This window comes from Lutjanus erythropterus, chromosome 23, assembly GCF_056507025.1.
Source record: "Lutjanus erythropterus isolate fLutEry1 chromosome 23, fLutEry1.hap2, whole genome shotgun sequence".
Lineage (NCBI taxonomy): Eukaryota > Metazoa > Chordata > Actinopteri > Lutjaniformes > Lutjanidae > Lutjanus > Lutjanus erythropterus.
This window is the reverse complement of record NC_139339.1, coordinates 16,504,368-16,525,992: the sequence shown is the minus strand read 5'-3', so window position 1 is coordinate 16,525,992 and position 21,625 is coordinate 16,504,368. Positions and strand designations below refer to the sequence as shown.

The following is a 21,625-nucleotide window of genomic DNA, read 5'->3' as shown; positions in this document are numbered from 1 at the left end:
TTAAGTGTATGCTATATTTGGAATATTTTCAGAGCTTTACTTTGCTGTTGGACAGCCTTTTTCTACAGGAAACCTCCGTTATATAAGCCAAATATTGCTCTCTTTTGCTCAGTCAAACTTAATAGGTGAAATCAGTCACTTTGTCTTGCAAAACGCAGGAGTTGCTGGCCAACCACTGCCTCAATCAGTTAGTTTTTTTGTGTCATCCTGTGACTTTGGTGAATCTAAAGTAACCTTTACAAGCACTAAAGTCAAACAATAACACAAACAAATTAACCAATCACGGCAGCGGTAGACCAGAAACTTCTGTGTTCTGAGTTAAAATGACTGATTTTGCCAGTGGACTCTGGTTGAGCAACAGAGAGGCTTATATAATGTTAGTTTCCTGTCAGAAAAGGCTATCCAGCAGCGAGTTAAACTGGTAAAAAAAAAAATTCTAAATATCACATACACTTTTAGCCACTTGTTGAAGTGGCTAAAATAAGTTTTGTTACTGGCCCTGCCCACAGCAGTAGAAAGTTTAGCTTCCGTGCTGGTACTCGCTTCTGCTTCTCCAAACTGGAGAACCATCTACTGCAGACAACGCACTGACTGGATAAGTGCCTTACACTGTACAACCTCACTTCAAATAACTGGAACTATCCCTTTAAATCTGCAGGGAGTTTTACTCATAACATCTGTTACATTCAAGACCTTGCCAAATCATTTCACATAATACTGATTACGCCTATCACTGCCAGGTGATAGGCGTAATCAGTATCTCTATATTTTGGATGACAATCCCAGTCTGGCGCAACTGTAGTGATGTGTTTTATATCAATCAACAATGATTGGTTTGCCAGAGCTGAAGCGGGGAGCAACCAAAGCAACGGAGTATGGTCGGAGCCATACATCACAAACACATGTCGAAAGTGTGCATGTAATTTTTTCTCTCTCCCAGAAGGAGTGATCTTGAAACTCAAAGACAGAAGCTGAAAAGAAATATTTTGGGGCATTCTAGCGAATTCTGGTGCTTTTGTGCCACAGTGTCATGCTTAGCAACTATAGCCAGATTTGCTATCATGGACGCCGGCATTTCCAGCAGATGCTTTGATTGGTTTGGAAATATCACCCTGACTCTTTGCGATATTGATTTTTTGTTGCAGTTGAACCTGATTATTCTGAGAGGGGGGTCACGACTTGATAGGCTTGCGATCCACTGTTCTAGGAAAATGTCTTCCTTTGAGTAACAACCTAGAAGTCAGATTTGAGTAAATTATCTCTTTAAGAATAATCATAAGTAGTTCTTGTCTTCTGACTGCAAGCACAAAACCAGTAAAACCAGAATATAACACATCGAACAGATCCACCTTTCTCCATTTTATGGAGGAGGCAGTCCAATCAAGAAAGCTCAGACTAAAAGAAACAACAATACCTCTTTGTACACAAATGAACATTGCACAGACACCCATTTTATACCTTTGGCATATAGAATATGGCATCTCATATTAAAGGTATAGTATTAAATTCATTATCAGTACACCAAAGAACATTTTTAAAGGCACCAAGAAGCTCATGTTGCTGACATAAGTTACACTTTAAAGAAGCCCTTAAATCCTTGCCACTCATTAGCTTAAACAAACTGAGTAACAGAGTGTGTAGCAGTCGGATATGATACTGTAAGACCTTCCGTTCATCGTCAAGGCAGTGTTTACTGTAAGTGTCCTGACGCTGATTTAGTCACTGTACCAGGCTCTAAAATGGCCTCAGTGAGTGTGTGTGAGCGTGTGAATAGTGCTCCACTGTCTTATAACAATAAGAATGACTGCATGTGTTGAGGGACACTGTGTGTGTGTGTGTGTGTGTGTGTATGCTCACGCCACCCCTGCCTCATTTACATAGATGCAATCACACCTAGCCTATGCCACACATTTTTACACAGGCAGGAGGAGGGGAATAAAAAGCCTACAGTACTCCATTCAGCGTTATGAAAATGACAAAGTACATAATACATTCTAAATCTGCAATCCTACGGTGGATTTACGCCCTCTATATCACTTCCTGTTTATTATCAGATGCTGGAGCATGTGATGCGTACAGTCAGCCAGCCAGGCAGTCAGTGGTTCAGACCAAGTGGTTTGGCCTAGTGGGGAGCCGCGGGGCAGACAATGGCCACACTGTGTGGCTGAAGTGCCTTTGGTGTCAATGACTCTGCCAGCAACTGAGACTGGCAGATCCAAAATGGCGGAGTGCAGAGAGCCCTGCTGGTGCTTGTCATGGTTTAAACAGGGCAGTTTTGATCCTTTTTGGAGGCAGCTTTTCTTTGGGGGCTCATATCAGAGCGTTTAAAAAAAAAAAAAAAACGGCTCCAGTTAATCTGCTGGCATTTTATTTGTTTTAAGGAGGTGAAGGGGGCAAGAGAGAACAGGGGGAAGAAGAGCGAGCATGTGGGAGAAGTTCAAATAAGAGTCTGAGGGTCTCTCTTTTTTGTCCTCTTGCTCCTCGAAGTCCAGTTTGGCGAGCCCAGAGGTGGAGTAGAGATGATTATATCTTCAAAAGGTCCAAGGTCCAGTTCTGATTCTGTGAAAAGATGCAGCAAGAGAGAAAATGAGACAAAAATAAATCAAGTACTACATTTATTTTGCATAAATATTAAAGGGAAAATTCATCATTTTTTATTTGGATGTCCAGAAGGGCTGGGTACCATTAAAAAAATTTCTATAGCGGTACCAATACCTTGACTTTGACACAAGTTCCTGAATGAAACTCAATTTCAATTTTATAAGAATCAAGCCTAGTGTAAAGAAAATTACTTTTCACACTGTACTACAATCCGTCTCTTTAAAGTAGGAAGTTGTTCAAAGACCTGGGAGCGGCAGGAGGAACTGTTTTTACTCTGCACACTTCACTCGACCTGGATAACTGCACTAAAATAGACAATCTGAAGAAAAAGGAGAAAGAGGAGGAAATGACTGTGTGCCTGACATTTGTAGTGCTGGGAAATAGCGGCAGAGTGAGACCTCTTACTTTCTCTGTGCTAAAGAGCAGCTAGCTCTGCTCTGACAAACATTCACTGTGCTAATTTCAGTACTTCAGCCATCAGAAACACTGGTGGGAAGATGTGTTGAACGGACTCAACAAGCTAACAGGATAGCTGAACTGGCTAGCTGACATGCAGTGCAAAGCCAGCAGCAGCAGGAGGTTAAGCTCGTGTCTGCAGACAGCAGCAGCAGCAGCAGCAGCTTGTCGCTGTTATCAGATTTAGCACGTTTCATATCTGCATTCAAATTCAAAAATTGCAAAGTTCACTTAACATTAGTTATCTGTTTGGATAATTAACTGGCGATAAAAAAAAAACAAAAAAACAACAAACTCCATCTCTGTGCTTAACATTAACATGTTTTTTGCGCATGCCTCTACGACTTGTAATGTGAGACAGATGTTTAACAGCATTATTACATCTTGGTACAAGCATGTTACGTGATTAATGCTTCACTGACGCTGATGTGATTTACCCCATAAACCCGGGTTCAGCAATTAGACGATGTAGTAAACAAAAAAATCATGGCAAAGAAAAGACTTTGCTGCAGGATTTTCTACACATTGCTTATTATGGGAGCATGTCAATAATCCATAAACATTTGAAGAGAAGGCAGGTTGGACCTGTGGATGCTGCAGACTCAGACTAACCTCAGTAAAATAGCTTGTTAGCTAGCTTAAAGTTAAATGCTAGGACAACTCTGTCTATACCTGTGTGCAGGATTCCAGAATCAAGAACCAAAAAATATAAAACATGGGCCGCCACATATTGATTTTCTATTTTAGTAGCTTTGCTCCTCTCTCTGTCGTGTCTAGAAGAGAATGCTTGATTATCAAAACTTTAGTCAACCTTCTCTGTGTCTGTCACAAGCTTGGGTAAAAAAAAATAAAAACATGAGTTGTATGTTTTGGGTGACTAGTCAATTAATTGTTTAAATAATCGATGACAAATCGACTATCAAAATACTCATTAGTTGCAGCCCTAACCACAATAAATGGCAATGTTTTGTATCGTTTTTCAGCACAATATTAACTGTATGACTTTGCAATTATTTTTTCACTTTGTTATTATTTTTTCACTGTATCAACATATTTGGCCCAAAAACACACTAAACACATAAACTACTTGTTCTATCAACACCAAACAAAAATTAAAACTAAGCTTCAAGTCAGCACTTTTGAGTGAAGTTAACAACAGCCTTAAATTGTGGCATAATTTTTATGCTGCAATGTCTTGAACGACTCACCACTACAAAATCTGATACGAAATGACAAGGCATTTTTCAGTACTCGATAGGTTCTAAGCAATTTGCTCGGTAAAATTTAAGTATAGAAGTTCCATTTCCAGCACTTCTATCCAGTCAGCGTTGATAGTAAATTTGGAGATTTTAAAAATTAAATTCAGTGTGTGTATTATTGATCAAGACAGCTGAGTTCAGTAGTCCTTCCTACACACCAGGAACATCACTGTGACATCACTGGATGCAGGAAGAACAACAAATTTTGCAGCAGGAGAACTCAGCTCTCTCAGTCAGTACAGCACACACTGAAGAATTTCTTGCTTCAACTGAGTACATTTACCATCAACACTGAATGAACATCCGCCTAAAAAGTGGTGAATTTTCCCTTTAAGCATTTGTGATTTCATTCAGAAGGAAAAGAGTGGGGGAATCAGTAAAACGGGAAAAGCCTTGACATGAGCAGCAAATGTAAAGAGAGCAACAACAGAGAGAAAAAAAAGACCAAAGAAATGTGTAATAAACACTTACTGTTATTGAGATGACAGTTACACAGCTGTAGAGGGAGACTGACTCTGAGGAAAAAAAAACAAAAAAAAACAGCAACAGTCACATTTTTGATTCTGCGCTAAAGTGTGTGTGCATGCCAAAGCGTGTGTGTACGTGGGCACAAGCGGCAATCCTCCCTCTGTTGTTGAATATGTGCATATCGCTGTCTGTGTGTTTGCCCTATCTGTTTGGGCTGCGTGTGTCCGTCTGTCTGTCAATCTGTTCCCTCCGCAGTCTGTTTGCCAATCTGTCATATTCTGTTTGCTAGATAAGGAGATTGAGAGAATGTGTGTTTGTGTGTGCGCGCGTGTGTGTGTGTGTGCGCACAGAGCAAATTCATTTAAACCACGGAGATGAAGGGCAGGTATTGCTGTTTCCTTACAGCTAAGCGATGCATACACACCGTCTCGTCTTCACTTTACTAATAGCCTATATACTGTAAGTTGCATACAGGAGCATTTAAGATTAGTTTTCTATTTTGCACAAATAATTAAACAAAAAATCTTTTCTCGTGTATATTTAAAGGGGAAATCTGTTATATATTTCCTGTAATAAACAAAATGACCCTGATGCATAATCAGAAATGAAGGAAAGTTGAAATACTCGCTGCTCTGACAACAACACTAAAGCTGTTGTGTCCAGGTGGGAATAACTATTTTTGTTTGCTTGTTTCACATTAATTAGCATTCACAAGAAATCATTAAAAAATCTTCTAGAAGGAGTAGAAGTTTTTAATGGTTAAATTGAGAAATACATTAATGGAGTCTGGCAGTCCGTCAGTTATGTTTTTGGATAGCAGCCTTTACATCAACAGACATTTGACAGTTATAAACGCCTGGTCAGCTTACGGTGCTCGTTAATGTCAAATTATAATGTTTCGCTCGTTGTCAGTCCTTTAGTGATCCTGCAACCTGCCTGAGCTTCCTTGAGTCTGGGCAGGTGGGGATGGGGGAAACAATCAAATTGCTCCTTTTTCAGTGCATAAAAAAAGAGACAATCTTAGCGCTGGAAAGATTGTAAAAGTCGAAGGACTTTTAAAAGCACTCATCCTAAAAGAAGAAGAACCATGCAAGAACATAAGGTTAGTAAATTACTGATAACAGATTAGAAAATGACATCTGAGGTCTGAGACACTGCCCATGCCTCCTGTCTCTCCTCTCATTCCTTGTCCCCTCGATATCCGCCATCAAATGGAGACAAACATTCTCGCAGAGGTGGATGAGCTATTATCTATCTAGTGTTTTTCAGTTTTTGTGCCTTCATTAGACAGCAATATTCGAGAGATGAAAGAAAATGAGAGAGAGATGGAAGGGGGTTAGTGTTGATGTTAGTGTTGTCAGGGTTTGGTTTGATTCTGTCAGCTGTAAACAGAACACGCTGTTTCACATATTCACCAAGAAAACACAAACTAAAGCACAAAATCAAACTAATGGTAAACAACGCATAAAAGTTTTATATATAAAACTGATGAATGACAATCATAAAATCCCTTAAAGTTAACAAAACTCATAAAATAAAATAAAAGGAGAAGGGATCCCCGGTGTCTAAAAGCAAATGTTGAGAGTAAAGTTGAAAGAGAAACTTATTTTTATGCTCGTGTATGTAACCACAGTGAGTTTGGTTTCTCTCACTTACTCTCTGTCTCATTAGCCCAGTCTTTCTAATCTCCACACCATCCCTGCTTCTAATAATGAAACAAAGCCTGTGAACTCGCTCCATGTCATACTTATCTCACTGAAACATACTGTATATCCAACGTTCGGCTTTACTCCTTTGCTGCCGTTCCTGCTGCCAAACTGCTCACCTGAAAGCCGTGCTGTCATTTAGGCCTGTCACAACTATAATCGCACGATCGCGAAATCTGAGCTGACCGCAATCATTCTGCATAATTGTTAAAATTGTTTCCATTAACCTATAAAAACAGCTGGACGAAACTAACATAAATGTCATATTTCCACATCGTTTTGAGGTTTGACTGGCGCTCGTTTAATCACTTCGTTGCGCTGCTGTTTAATGACACCTGAGTGGAGAATTACCTCCACCAACTGGCACTTAACACATTATTTGCATTTTCTTTTGCAGATTTTCTGTAAATTTGTTTAAAATGTGTGCTACATGGTTGTGCCGTTTAAATCATAGTATGTGGTTTATTTATCAGTACCTATCACTGTCTGTAATTTCTTTGCATACATCAGTAAAAGGCTTTGAATAAAATATTTAAGTTATTACTGCAGACCACATACTCACCAAGACAAACTGATTGCACTATGATGTACACCAACTGAGCAGTATCAGAACTTATTCAGGTGTAATGTCACTTCATACTGTGCAATATGGCACAGAACACAGGTTTATTTTAATTTCATTGTACAATATCAGTGCTTCAGTCAGGTGTATCATCATTCCAGTGTGCAATATCAATATTCCCTCTGTGCAATGGTGTAAATTCAACCGTTGAGTCTGTTTAGATTGTATACACTGTGCCTATATTGTTCAAATTTTTATATTTCCCATCTCATCTTATCTTATTTTATTTAACTGTCACCTGCCACATGCAGTTTTTGTTAACAAAGCCTGAAGGCATACAGAAATGTATTACGCTTATACTATAATAAAGGGAAAAAATGAACAAAAAATCACAGTTTAAATGGTTTATCACAATTATTTATGTAACAATTAACTGTTTGAACATGTTCAGCATCGCAAAGTGCACCCTGATAGTTCCTGAGCCATTAGAAAGTCCTGTCAGAAGATTTTTAGGAAATATGGGTAAAGTTTATGAGTTCCTAAAAAGACCTCCTGCTATTTGAAAAGACCCTGTGTTTCCATTGGAAAAGATAAAAAACTCTAACCTGCACCTCATATTCCTCACATTTTTAAATCTATCATTAACCATGGTGAGTTATTTCTCCAAATGAAAATGTTTGATCCACTCTGGAGTCACTGGACTGTGAGTTATTTGACCCCACCTGTGAGTAACTTGTTGATCCGGAGCTTCTCCTGGGGTCTCTCCCAGACGCCGGGGATCCCCCCTCCTTCTGACTGCCGACGGAGGAGGAGTCTGAGCAGCTACTGTGGACTGAGAGACGGAGGAAATGTGTGTGAGACAGAGGTAGGAATGGGTTAACAGAAAGCATCAAAATGCCATAAATCTAATTAAAAAATGTATTTTTCCCTTAAATAATGACCCTATCATGCATTCAGGCGTTATTTGCATGCATGGATTGTTTGCCATTCACATTAGCACTTTAACAATGTAAAAATTATTGTATCATAATGTTTTCTTGAAATAAAAAAATGTGAGGAACTGGGTGTGGGAGAGACAAAGAGAGGAGTCAGAGAGACGAGGCATTTTTCTCATCCTGTTCAATGAATTTCTAACACTGTGCTCTGTCCCAGAGGACAATTCATGCATTGAAATCCTGAGCTGCTGCACTCAATGAGACACCTGGTGAGCAGTATGTGCATTACACTGGCCTATGAATGGGAAATCACTTTGGCTCTAGGGCAACAGCGGCCTTTGGAGACTGGATGGTGGGTCTGGAATCTGAAGAATTAGATTTCAGATTGTGTGTTTTTATTTTAATTTTTTTATGCTTTAACCCCGTGGACCTGGTTTCTTAAAGGGAAACTCCACCCTCAGATGTTGTAATGTGATTTTACAGTACAGCATCAATTTGTGATGTGTTTTCAAGGGCTATTTTGTGACAAAATCATACTCTTCTTCAACCTGCCTCTTATGGTTCTATCTCAGTTGGTAATTTCCTCATTTATCAGGTGAAATTCTGACTATATTCAACAGAGAACTGTTGTGAACCTGTTGCTGACTATAAGTGTAGGTGGAGAGTGCGTTAATGATGCTGATAGCATTAAGTATAATAGTAAGAGCAAAGCAATGACCATTTTTTCAGTGTCAACTGTTTGGCTGTTTTTCATAGAAATAACACATTCCTCTTAATTCAAATCATGGCCTGGATATTGAACAAATATTTACACTGAAATTTTAAATTGCTGAAGGTGGCCAAACTGCATTATAGCTACTCAGAATATAAATATTTTTGGACAGTTATTTCCAGGAATAGAGATGGCCGATACGATCAAAATACTCTTAACATTATTATTCTGATAGCACTGTTTTTTTACGTGAACAATGGAGTGAATGACTATGCATAATATAGTTGTATTCATAGTGATAAACCAAGAGAGAATTGTTGGCTGTGCCTTGGATTCTTCCAGGCCTCCGTGGTGGAGAGGAGGTCGTGTTACTCGGGTAAATGCCTGAAGTCTACACGGTGGAGAGGAGGTCATAAGGCTTAAGTTCAACGAACGGCATCTGAGGTCTCCATGGTGGGGAGGAGCTTGTGTGTCTCATGTCCTGCGACACCTGAAGTCTCCATAACAGAGATGGGGTCATATGGTTCAGGACAATTGGGCGACACTGGATGATGTCTGACAAGGTCATTGACCAAATTCTTTGTATTACAAATTCTGTCTTTAATATTGTCTTTCTTGTGATGTTCTGTTCTGTACACACAACATCTATTGCACACCTGTCCATCCTCAGAGGGGGATCCCTCTTCTGTGGCTGTCCCTGAGGTTTCTTCCATTCTCCCTGTTAAAAGGGTTTTTGGGGGAGTTTTTCTATATTCTTTTGAGAGTTTATAGGACAGGGGGTGTTACACACTGTGCAGACTGTAAAGCCCCTTGCGGCAAATTGTGAATTTTGGATATAAAAATAAAATTTGACTTGACTTGTTTTGGCTTTGTGAAGAGATAGACACTTAATATTTTTACGCACTGGCCTCACAAGCAAAAAAGCCCCAAAATTTGGTGGCCAAGGTGAACTTTTGGTAGCCAAAATGTAAACTTATGTAAAACAACACAAAAAAAGCAATTCTTGTTGGTCACTTTTCTCATGAATTGTGATGTAGTGTTTCTGAGGGTAATATTTCCAATGAAAAACAAGCTAGACTTCTCATCTAGTTGAGGAATCTTGCAGCACACACTGCAGTGCATCATGTCCTTAGATGTGTCATATTCTAAATATAAGGATTAGCAGTTTGAGTAGGCTTAGTTCACAGACTTCAGTAGTTAGCAGGAGATGAGTACTGTTGTGTTTGCTGTTTTCATGTATATTACTGTATATTTCCATCAGGGTTCTGAGAGAAATGGCATTTTGATTCTCTATTTATCCTTAACTTATAGCAGAATTGACAATTAAGTTGACTTTGACTTTAACTTAAGGTGATAACAAGTCAATACTCAATCAATATTGCATACATATTCCACTATCGATATGTAAGTCTATGGTAATTACAGGCAAAATGCACTGAATTCCAAAACAGTGGATCATGTTTCACCATGTTATGCATTTATTGAAACCAAACTCAGTAACCAATTTTGCTACTTCAATTATAGTTTGATTGGAGTCATTAAACAGGAATTTGTGAAGCAATAACATGATATGGTAATATTATCATGATATTATCCTGCTGAAAGTCAGTTCACAGTGATGTTTTAATTATCACCCAGCTCTACAGGAAGAAATACAGGAAATACAAGATAAAGCTGTCCATAAACAGTGTACCAGCATTCAGGGGTGGACGTTTCCTTTGATATACATCGTTTCTGGATACGGTATAAGATGACAAAGCCACAGTTTAAGGGAGACACAGGACTGAAGGTTGGGATGGGATTTGATCAGAGCAAATGTAAAATGTGTTTCCACAGTCGAGCTTTTTGACGGCACTTCATATTCTCTGCAGGCATGTCACAGCTCCTCAAAATTTCTCAGTGCGAGACAAATATCAAAAATTCATAGAGTAGCCTGGGGGCGCAAGATTGAAAAAAAGAACTTGTACCACGTTATTACCTTGTCACATGGGAAGATACGCCCAAGACCCGTTTTGTTTCCTGTCTGTAATCTCAGGGCCACATCACTTTTGGCTCAGAGAGCAGATTTGAACAATCCAGTAATCCAGTAGGGTCACAAAAAAAATGGCCGAGTTCCTGGAGCCACAGTTTGAACTTAAATACAGAACTGTAATCTGTATATTACTCCCTTTTTTACGGAACATAATCAAATTCTCTGTAAGATTAACTGTAGTTTTTTTATGTTAGAAATCTATCTGCAGATGTCAGGTCAGTTTTAGGTCACAAAGTTGCTGAGTCCAGACCTTTGAACTGTTTGGAAAAGGGCAGGCACTTAAAAAAAACAGGTGATTGGATGAACCATCTATCTATCACGTCTACCATGAGCTAACTTCAACCAATCAGATCAGAGTCTTGCCAAAGCCGGTTGGGAAAAGAGTGGAAACTTTTTTTTTTTCAATGCCTTCAGTGCTGTTCTTTTCTGTTCTTTTAATGAAGATATACTCTCCAGTTCTGATATAACTGATGCTATCATAGTTTCTTCACTGAACTCTTCAGGGGCCGCCATTGTTTCCCTCCTATGATGATTGAGAGATCACAAGATCACGTAAATAGAGCTGCCTCCCAAGATACGCAATGTCAGACTGAAGGCGGAAACGGTGGGTAAATAGGATGGGATGGCGATTCATTAACTCGACACAATATTTTTTGGTTCTTTTTATGATATTTTCAAAGATGTCCCCAGTTAAGACACATTCTGTATGTTACAGCAGTGTGGCTTTGTAGTTAAAGAGTTGAGGAAGGTTGAGACTGTCCTGCCCGCAGTCCAGAACTGTCCCCCACTGAAAATGTGTGGTGCATTATAATCGCAAAATACGACAATGGAAGCCACAGACTGTTTAGCACCTGAAGCGAGGTTGTAAATAACGCTATTATTGATACATACAAGCTTGTGAATATCGATGAATTGATCCACCCAACCCGAGTAACAAGATGACAGTTCTGTGTGTATGAGGCAAATCATTAAGTTGAGTTTTACTTAAATAATTCAAATTGGAAAGTCCTATTCCCATTGAAAAAATATTACCAATTCAAATCTTTGATGCAAATGCTTTTCTTCCTGCGCTTCCAGCAACGCAGCATCCCACGCACTCTGTTTTAGTGTTACAGATTTATTTCCTTCTGAGCTTACCTCTGTCATTAAGACTGTAGATGGAGTCCAGCTCTGAGCCCTGAGCTCCTGTTGCATCGAGCAGCAGCTTACTGGAAACTCCCATGCAGAGTGACTCCTTCAGACACAACTCTGAGAGGAGCAGAGAGGAGAAATTGTCAAAAAAAACACACATAATGCACACAACTGTTCTGGCAAGATGTTCTTTTACAAAGCACATTGCAGTATGATGACTGAATATTTGTATTTTTTATGGGAATAAGACAGGTGCAAGTGGGTAAGGTGAGAACTTGGCCTATCTGGGAAAATACGGTTTGTTTATTTCTTGGGTACACGGGAACAATGCAGTTTGAACACCAAGTAACAGTGCCTACAGTGTGTCAGTCCCTTTTATTATGCCAGCTGCAGTGCATCTTATCCAGCGTGATACTGAAACCTGAACCAACGACAGGAAGCAATCCGGAGACGCAGGGTTTTATGGATACGAGGAGGTGAGTACAGCATGTGATAGCCAGCGGTTCCTGGTGCTTTGAAAGCAAACAAATGAACAATCAAACAGCAGACTGGACCGGTGCTGATACTTGTTATCTATTCACACGAAGGACGACTATCATCCCAGATAAAGTTACACAGAGAGGAATCAGATTTGTGTACGGGAAAATGAATAAGATACAAAATCAAGACAATTTTGAGAAAAAAATGTTAAGTCAATTTATTATTTCTTTAGCTGCAGTTGACTTATTTTATTATCTATTAATTATGTGAAAGAGCATTCCACTGATTTAGCCTCACTTTCCTATAATAATTTTAATGTATTTTCATCTTTATTCTTTTTATTTGTATTTATTTATACTAACATTACGTGATGTCGTCTTATTTCATTCCTTTTATTCATTTATATTGACTAGACAACATCATATAATGTTGTCTCTGCATACTCCTCCCTCTCTTTTCATTTATTCTTATTGTCATGTTTTGTCTTGTTTTCCTGTTCTTAACTCTTTTACTGTTGTCTCAGTTTTACATCGTTTTAGTGTTGATTTTAGCATAATTTTGTTTTCTAATTGTGTTGGCCTTCTGTTGTTATTCTGCCTCCTGGGTATCCTGCTCTTTTGCTTTGTATGTCAAAGCACTTTGTGAACTCTGTTTTTAAAGGTGCTATATAAATAGAGTTATTATTATAATATTATCAGACACACAATAAAGACTTTAAAAAAGGATCAAAATCAGTGCAACAGAGTGAGAGATTTTTTTATTCTACGCTTTCTTCTTCCTTTTCAAAATCTTTTGCCCACACTGCAACTTGAACCCCGGACAGGGTTCTGTCTAGATGGGAACACAGGATTTGTGATACTCTTGCGAGATTTGTGTGCGTTGTTTCTTTGCTGATCTAGACACAGACAACAGTTCAGTGAGAGATTCTAGCGTTGTCCGTCGAAGTGTTTTTCCTGAGGCCAGCATATTTATGGAATCGTTTCCAAAGGGAGCAACATATATTTACACTCTGCTACAAAAGCCAACAGCTTGGCGAGGCACTGAGCATCTATTCAGTGCTGAGTATTTGGTTGGTTGTTATTTTTTTGTTCAACTCCTCACTGCCACTTTTTTCCCAGACGTCCAATCACAGTGAAGGAGGGGCGGAACAAATGCTCGCTGAGATGTTTCCTCACCCACCAAATCCCATGGACTTCTCTATGTGCTTCAGCCTTCCTCTCTAACTTGTGCCAACAGTTCTGCATTCGGTATTTGTCGATAACACAAACTATCTGGGAAATTCAGTACTTGCAAAACATAAATTAACTTGTACTTCAGCAAATATGCGGAATATTCGCTGAAGTAACAGCAACTACAACTTCTCAGTCTTACATTGTAAAACTGTGAGAAAGTTCTGTGTTGACTTTAAGTTGATGTACCTGTGTTGTTGATGGCGTGTGTCCACAACAGATGTGCGACATCATGAGTCCAGGCCACCCTGTCTTCCCTGTCCTTCGCTTGCAGCGTGATGCAGTCTCTGGTTCGAGGAGCCTGTCGCACCCAGACTTCAAACTTCACTCCCTCCTCACCCACGCTCTGAGTCAGACCCATCTCACCCGTCTGTAGGGGGAGAAAGGCGCAAATGTTCCAGTCATTTGAGAGAATTTGAAATAATTTCTACATTTCAGTAACAGGGATTGCCCCTTAAGCACCTCAGAATCTGTTTGCTTAATTTAATCAATACAAAAACTGGATTTTCCTCAATACTTTTCAAACACAGCGTTCTGGAGAGAGAGGGAGATCATGAAAATTGAAGAAAAAGATTACCTCAGTATGAAATAGAGACAGAGACAGTGTGGGTGTGAGGGCTCTGTACCTTGATGCTCTGCTTGTAGCTGTAAGCGATGCGTCCCGGGCCGGGGCTCTTCTGTTTTGTGAAGATGACGACGTGCTGGTAGAGGAAAACGTTCCTCACACCTGCCCGCTTCCTCCGAGCTCCCCCACACACCGTCAGCTCGCCCTGCCGCACCAGCTCGCCGCGCTCTGCCACGGGGATCTGAAATCACACAAAACAAACACGTTAGGATTCACTTATCTTGGCCTGAGGCCCAGTCCCAGGGCCTTCATCTGTAAAAGATACCATCTTAATTTCTATCTTTAGCCTTGAATTCAGTATTAAAATCATGTCTTGTTTGCCAGTGGATTTAAATATTTCACTTTTTTCCAATCCAGTTTAATTTAATTGTTTTGTAACAAGTTAAAATTGTTAGAGACAAGGAAATAATCTCTTTTAACATTTTAAAGGGCCATTAAGCACACATGTAAGTGTAAGTAAGTAGTGTAAGTTTAACATTATTACTAAAAAAAAGAGAGTGTTGTTAGAACATAGCAATTATAAAAGAGAGGAAAACTTTCAGCTGCTCTCTATTTGTTCATAAAACATTATATTGTTTGCTAGCTAGCTTACCCATTAACAAAACATCACGTTGTTTGCTGGCTCGCTAAAAAAAAAAAATTAAGAGGAACTTGATTATTTTGGTCAATCCCACTTAAACATCTGGATAATAAAAATACTGGATCACATTTTAAACGGGTTTACAGCTTTGGTGCAAAAGAATTAAATTGAATCTCAGTCTAGAGTAACGAGAGGTTTAACGAGAGGTTTAAATTAAACCTTTCTGTGTTTTAAACTCGTTTTAAAGTTTAGTGAAACATAATTTAACATTAATCCATGATTTAATCGGGTTTAAGAATTACTCCTTGTTGGTGCAGCCTAGTTTCTGGCCTGCTCTCTGTTGTAGAGCTAAGTGTCATCCCTTCACTCCTTCACCAACTCACAGTTCTGATTTGCGGTTGCAAGACAAAGCCTGAAAAGTCTTATTGTCACGTCAATAAAGAAAAGGACAAAGCAGTCTGATTATTACAGTGTTGTGCATGGTGACACACTGAATTCCCTCTTCATGAGGACGATGTCTTTCTGCTGGATCTTTACTCTAATTGGCCAGCTGACTCATGTCCTTTGTAAAAATGTGACTTCATTGTTCATGTCAATTACAGGGTGACTTTGTGATGTTGCTGCAACTCCTATCAGAGGTTGATAAAAGTCAAAGCTTATATATGCTAGACATAAGCCAACAGGGGCAGCATAAACAACTAACATTTCCTAACCGCTCCGCCAATAAAATTAAAGGGACTGATAATTTGCCTGCAACCTGTCACTCTGAGCTTTTATTTTTAAACCTCTACAGATGCGTGGGTCATGATATAAGTGATGCTTCACACACATTATGAACACCCACATCCACACCCACCTCTACACACACACACACACACACACACACACACCTGCACTTACAGTTTTTACTTGGAGAGCTTTTGCAGCGCAATTTGAAGTAGCTCAATGGGAGTGTTTGTGCTGCTGTAATCTCTCCCCTTGCACGAAAGGGGGAGGATAGTTGTGTGTTTGTGTGTGTGTGTGTGTGTGTGTGTGTGTGGGAGTCAAACATTTGTCACGACTCGCGCTGAAAGATAGTGCTGTGTCAGAGAAGCACAATATGGGGCAAGTGGATGTGGTGTTTTCTGACTTTTCGATAAAGGTGAAAGCTGTTTTTAAATTCGTAATAACAGCAAGAGTGGTGCAAAAGTGTTCTCTGAGTGGCCCCTCTAAGAAAACACCATCTCCCATTTCCCTCTCCATTATTTCTGTCCTGAGCAAGATTGACAACTATTTAATGGTTTTAAGTCCAGATTTTAATCGACAAACAACAGGATTCTGCGGAGCTTGGAACAGTTCACACTTATTATTTTGTTGTGTTTCCTGATACAAGACGATCTTAATCATTGCAGCTCACAATCAACTTAGTCTTCTAGTCATGTTACACATAATGAGTTCATCAAGAGTTCTTCTTAAGAATAAGAGGCCAATCAGACAAGGTGCTTTTTGCAGGTTACAAAACGTGAGGTGCACTGCGCTGCCTTTTTTGTTGCTGTTAGGCAAACACCAAGTCAGCTATTGGACATTTCTCATCTCTCACAATTAACAGTTTAATTGGACAGTAGGAAAAACACTGAATTCTGTGCTTTTCCGTTTTTGCACCTTGAGAAATTCAGTGCACTCCTGTAAAAACGTGGCGCACTCCAAACGTCCAAAATGAGAAGCGCTGAGGGCGCATCAGCAGTATGCATATGCAGTAGCAGCTTATGTTGTTGTCACGTTATAACATGAAAAGTTTCATGTTATAAAAGAGATAAATAGTATGCTGTTATAACAAGAAAAGTTTGTAGTTTGTACGTTTGTAATTTCATGAACATATCTTGTTAAAATGTGAAAAACATCATTTTATAATAATAAACCTTTCCTGTTAACATGATACTGATTTTATTTCTTTTTCTGGTGGGGTAACCATACTTAACATATTCTTCTGATGAGCAAACCTCATAATATCCAAAAGATTCCTTTCAATTACATGTTTATCATAGAAAAAAAAGATAAAAGTGAAAGTGATAAGACAATTCCATCTCTTCCAGCTGCCTGACCTCATCAAGATGAGTGAGTTTCTTTCCCTCTAAGAAAAGAAAGTGGGACTTGGTTCACAGTTGCAGAGAGTCACAAACTGGGACAGGCATTCTCACCGGACATCCGACGATGAGGTCACTGGCCCGGAGGTCCTCGCCGTGCCGCTGGGCGTGTCTCAGGATGGAGAGGGCGGAGTCAGAGGCGGGGTTTATCCCTCCCAGCTCCTCCAGGGCCTCGCAGTACTGCTCCAGTCTTTGAGTGGGAGCCTGGAGACAGTGAGGGAAGGACAGAGGGGAGAGGGGGGAGGCTGGGGGGAGTTTGGACTGCGGGAGGGTGGGGAGAGGATGAAAGTTGCAGGAAAAGGAAGCGTTAGATCTGTCTCTTATAGCGTCTCCAGGCAGAGAACGTTCAACATTTTGTACAGCTGTAAATGTTCTATAAATACTATTATAGCATATTTAGTACAAAAAGAAATCCCTTAAACCTCATTTATTAGTGTACAACCTGTAGTCACTAACCACAGATTAAACTGTATTTACCATCATACATTGCACAAACATAAAAAGAAGGTAAATTTAAAGAAATCTTTTTTCTTTTTTTCTTTTTTTTTTTGGCCTTCTGCTTTCAATAGTCAAATGTGTTTTGGACAAATGTTAGTTTTAGTTTTTGAACATGTGAAGAAAATGAATGCCTCTTTGCATGTGAAACACATATTATAATGTGTAAAAAAAACAAACTAATTTAGCTTTGTTTTGACACTGTAATGACATGTGATGCCATCTTTAAATTTGATAATTAGGCATGCTATGGCATGTTTATAACAGGTTATGTCTTGGTTACTACTGAGCTGTCATAACAAAGACTTTATTAATGTCAAGTTGTCATAAGAAAGACATCACAAACCATGTCAACAGATTATGGTTGCTAGGTCGAGGTCAAGTTGACATAACAAAGACAGTGACAGATTATGTTGTCGTGCCGAAGACACTGGTGTCTTGATCAATGTCAGTTTGTTGTAACAAAGACATGACAAACAACGTCAACTGGGAAATAAAAATGTCACCACACACAGTCCACAGTCTCAGTTATAAACATTCACAGGTTATGTCATGTCATGATCATATATGGACATGTAATGTAATGCGAACACATAAAGCTCAGTAGTTTAAGACTGATATTAAAGCCTGCTCTGGCATGTTTATGACAGGTTCTGTTGTCTTTGTTAATGTCAACTTGTCATAACAATGACATTGACAGGTTTTATTGACTAGGTTAAGGTGAAGTTGTCATAGCAAAGACACTGACAATTTACATTGTCTTGGTTAATGTCAGTTTGTCATAACAAAGACATTTGTTATGACAGTTGTGCACACCCTATCATATAAAGTGTTACAGTGACTTTTTTCTTTTTATATTTTAATGAAGTATATTCATCAGTGTAGGCCACATATGACAGTATGACGTAATGTTAAAACATAGGCACACATAACCCTGCTATGGAACGTTTATGTTGTGTCATCTTGATTAGTGTCAAGTTTCCTTAACAAAGACCTCACAAACAATGTCAACTTTATATTCAAAATGGCACAACTGACCAAATACTACTCATGTTCATGTTCATAACAGGTCGCATGTCATCGTTATAATTGTGTTTTGCACATATGTATATATATGTGCATATGTATAAGAAGTATTTTTAGCCAAAATAACTATTTTAAGAAATACAAACAAGCAAGCCTTCTTCGAGGAAATTTACAATCACTGAAATCATTGTTAGGTTAAGCTAAATATTTTCAGAGATACTTTAAATCTATATTGTACAACTATTAGTAGATGATTATTTAGATTGAATCAGATGAAAATTAGTAAATTTACATGTGTTTAATTCATCTTTGGTGAAGAGCTCTTTTGGTTTCCTACAAATACCACTTGAGATGTGTGTAATCAGGATAATTATTGTTTTGGTCATTAAATCTTGGAGACACAAGGAGCCAGGCTTGATTTTGCACCCATTATTTGTTGAAAAATACAAATATAGTGCAAATATGATGACATTTGAATCTGTTTCTTTCTTAGCGAAAGAAGTGGCCACATGTGCTGCTCCCATCTTCATCATCGTAACAATCATCACCGCCATACCCAAAATGATCAGCATCGACATTCAGCCAGTTTTCCTGTCCATCACCATCACGATCACCATAAACCCTCCTGCAGCCATAATCCACCATGTGTTCAAGCTGTTTTAAAGCCGCTGCAGGATGGGATGTGAACTCACACTGCCTCCTGGTGGCGGTTTATTAGAAATGCTCCTTTATTAAACACTTCACAACTTGAATGTAGCCTCAGAGATCTTAAGCACTGTGATCTCTCCTTGTAAAGTCCTCATAGTAATCTCACGATGCTGTCGATGTATTAGTTTTAGTTAATTGTAGCTTGCGAGCTCAAATTACTTTCCCTCTAATCCGCCTTTAATTGGCTTTTCTAGTGTACATTAAACATGTAATTAGCTTTACTGTATACAGCTCATTTTAATTGCAGCCACTGTTGAATAAAACAACTTTAATTGGTTTGTGCTTGTGATGTGCTCCAAAATTACTCATAATGATGCTCTCACAATGTGATTTAACAGATTTTTTTTTATAAAGAAAATAAATTCTACGACCCTGACACACTTATTGTGTGTATAGATTACAGAGTGTGTGATCATCAGTGAGAAATCTGGCTGTTTTTCTTTAATTGAAAGTATGTTTACTGAAACGAGTTGACAGTAAACAGGCAAGGAGACACGTTATGAAGAACTGGTTAAAGTCCTCAGATTGAAACCCCTCGGCTGAAATCTCTGTGGGCACAGCGAGAAGTTGATGTTTTTAGAGATTCGGGGTTTTAATTAAGACGGCAGCAGCATAATGAATCTCACCTTAAAGAAGTCGGCAGCCTGCGTCACCAGCGGAGAGTCCAGTTCTGGTTTAGTCCTGATGTAGTGGGAGTACTGCAGAAACTGCTCCCGCTGAGTGTGAGAAAAAGAAGAAACATAGGTGAGAGAATGTAAAGGAAGTTGATGTTTTTTTAACGAGAGAGGTCTACTTTTTTATTTTTCTTTTAATCTGGTTAATCACAGAATTAATTAGTCATCAAAAGAATGGGTCATTTAAAGCAAATTAAAACTACTATTAAAAAAAAATGTTTACTTACTTATCTGCATTGGTGGAAAGTAACTGAGTACTGTGTTTGCCCTGTATTTTGGTCATTTCACATACTTTTTATGTTACTACGCATATTAATGCACCCTGTTTTCACATTAGTATTAGCACTGTTACTGTCTTTAGTCATTTTTATTGTATTGCCTAGTTTCTTTTCCTAAATTACTATCCTTTTTCCCCCTCTCCCTTATATAGTATATCTCTCCTGCTGTGAGAGTGAAATGTCCCCATGGGGATAAATTAAGAGCTACCTAAATATAATTCTGAGCTTGAATTTTCATTTTCTTTTACTTCTGTACATCTGATACTCCAGTACAATTCAGAAGCAAATATTGTACGTTTTACTCCACTGCATTTGTTTCATAACTTTATTTACAAGTTACTTTCCAGATTCGGATTAATAATACTAATAAAATATAATCAACAATTAAATGATACATAAATAAGAATTTACGGATCCCCAGGGGAATGTACAAGCTACAAGCTACCCAGCCGTATAAAAAATAATTTAATAGGGAGCCACAATATTGGATTTTTGCAATGAAAATAGGAATATTGAATATAAAATGCGATTTAATCAAACTTACATTTACATTTTTATAGAACTTATAGTATAACTATTTTAGGGATTATGCATGACTGATATTTTGAAACGACTACTATTTTGAAACATATTTTGAAAAAATCTCACGCACCACCTGAGGGGGTACTGGTATACTATACTAGTATATTTTGGTGCTAACACCTTTGTACTTTTACTGAAGTTTTAAAATTTTACTTATGACAGAGTATTTCTGCACTGTGTATGTATTTCCACTCCTGGTTATCTGAACTTATATTTAGATAAACTCTGGTAAATCTTTTTTTTTTCTAACATTTTTACATTCATTTGGCTCGTCGTTTGCAGCATCTTTGTCAAAGTTTCCCCTGACGCCATTACGCAGTTTAACAGCAACTAGAGAGGAGAGCTAAACCAGCATACAGCTATCTATACATAGTACTAAATTTTCAACTGACAATTCCTGCACTTACATATTTGCTGAAGCAGTCCTGTTGTAACAAGCTCTGCACGAGAGCGCCCTCCATGGCAGGGAGCAGGTTCTGTGAGTGAAAAGTGCTGAGGCTGGCCCAGTTAGGGAAGAGGGTGTCTGCCTTCCCCCTGATGGAGGCCGGAGTGTCGGACAGCTCCAGCAAGGGCAGGTACGTCTCTTCTACCCCCTTCAGGACAGCCACGTACTGCCTCTCTGAGCTCAGCATCCGACACCAGAGCAGGTACAGCTTACTGCACGGGGAAAGAACGGGGAGACGATGAGACGAGCAAGAAAATGGATGAGTACATTTGAGAAACAAACATGGAAGAAAGAGGAGAAGTGGGAGGGAAGATGAAGTGGGAATGAAGATAGCAGTGAGCAATGGACAGAGATCAAACAGTTGGTAATGATAAAATTATCTGAGATTGCATGCCGACTGATAACATCATTCTGAAACAGACTTCAGTTGTACTTAAATTATTCCAAAAAAGGATGAATCACTTCATCCTTTCATCTCAGCCTGGCCTGCTCTTAATGTAATTTATAACGTTCGTCTT

The 21,625-nt window shown here is 38.9% G+C and overlaps 1 protein-coding gene across 2 annotated transcripts in view; it reads right to left on the bottom strand.

Moving 5' to 3' along the window:
- Window positions 1-1,446: 1,446 nt before the first annotated feature.
- The window catches only part of arhgef40 (Rho guanine nucleotide exchange factor (GEF) 40), a 55,893-nt gene continuing 35,714 nt past the window's right edge, over window positions 1,447-21,625 (bottom strand). For both annotated transcript variants that reach the window (XM_084712408.1, XM_084712409.1), the window contains 9 exons: window positions 21,070-21,319; window positions 19,755-19,844; window positions 16,954-17,160; window positions 14,198-14,377; window positions 13,761-13,941; window positions 11,869-11,979; window positions 7,775-7,884; window positions 4,788-4,831; window positions 1,447-2,559 (listed from right to left, as the gene is read on the bottom strand). In XM_084712408.1, coding sequence (XP_084568534.1) covers window positions 4,805-4,831; window positions 7,775-7,884; window positions 11,869-11,979; window positions 13,761-13,941; window positions 14,198-14,377; window positions 16,954-17,160; window positions 19,755-19,844; window positions 21,070-21,319 — 1,156 coding nt within the window. In that variant the 3' untranslated portion in view covers window positions 1,447-2,559; window positions 4,788-4,804. The remainder of the gene's footprint in view (window positions 2,560-4,787; window positions 4,832-7,774; window positions 7,885-11,868; window positions 11,980-13,760; window positions 13,942-14,197; window positions 14,378-16,953; window positions 17,161-19,754; window positions 19,845-21,069; window positions 21,320-21,625) is intronic.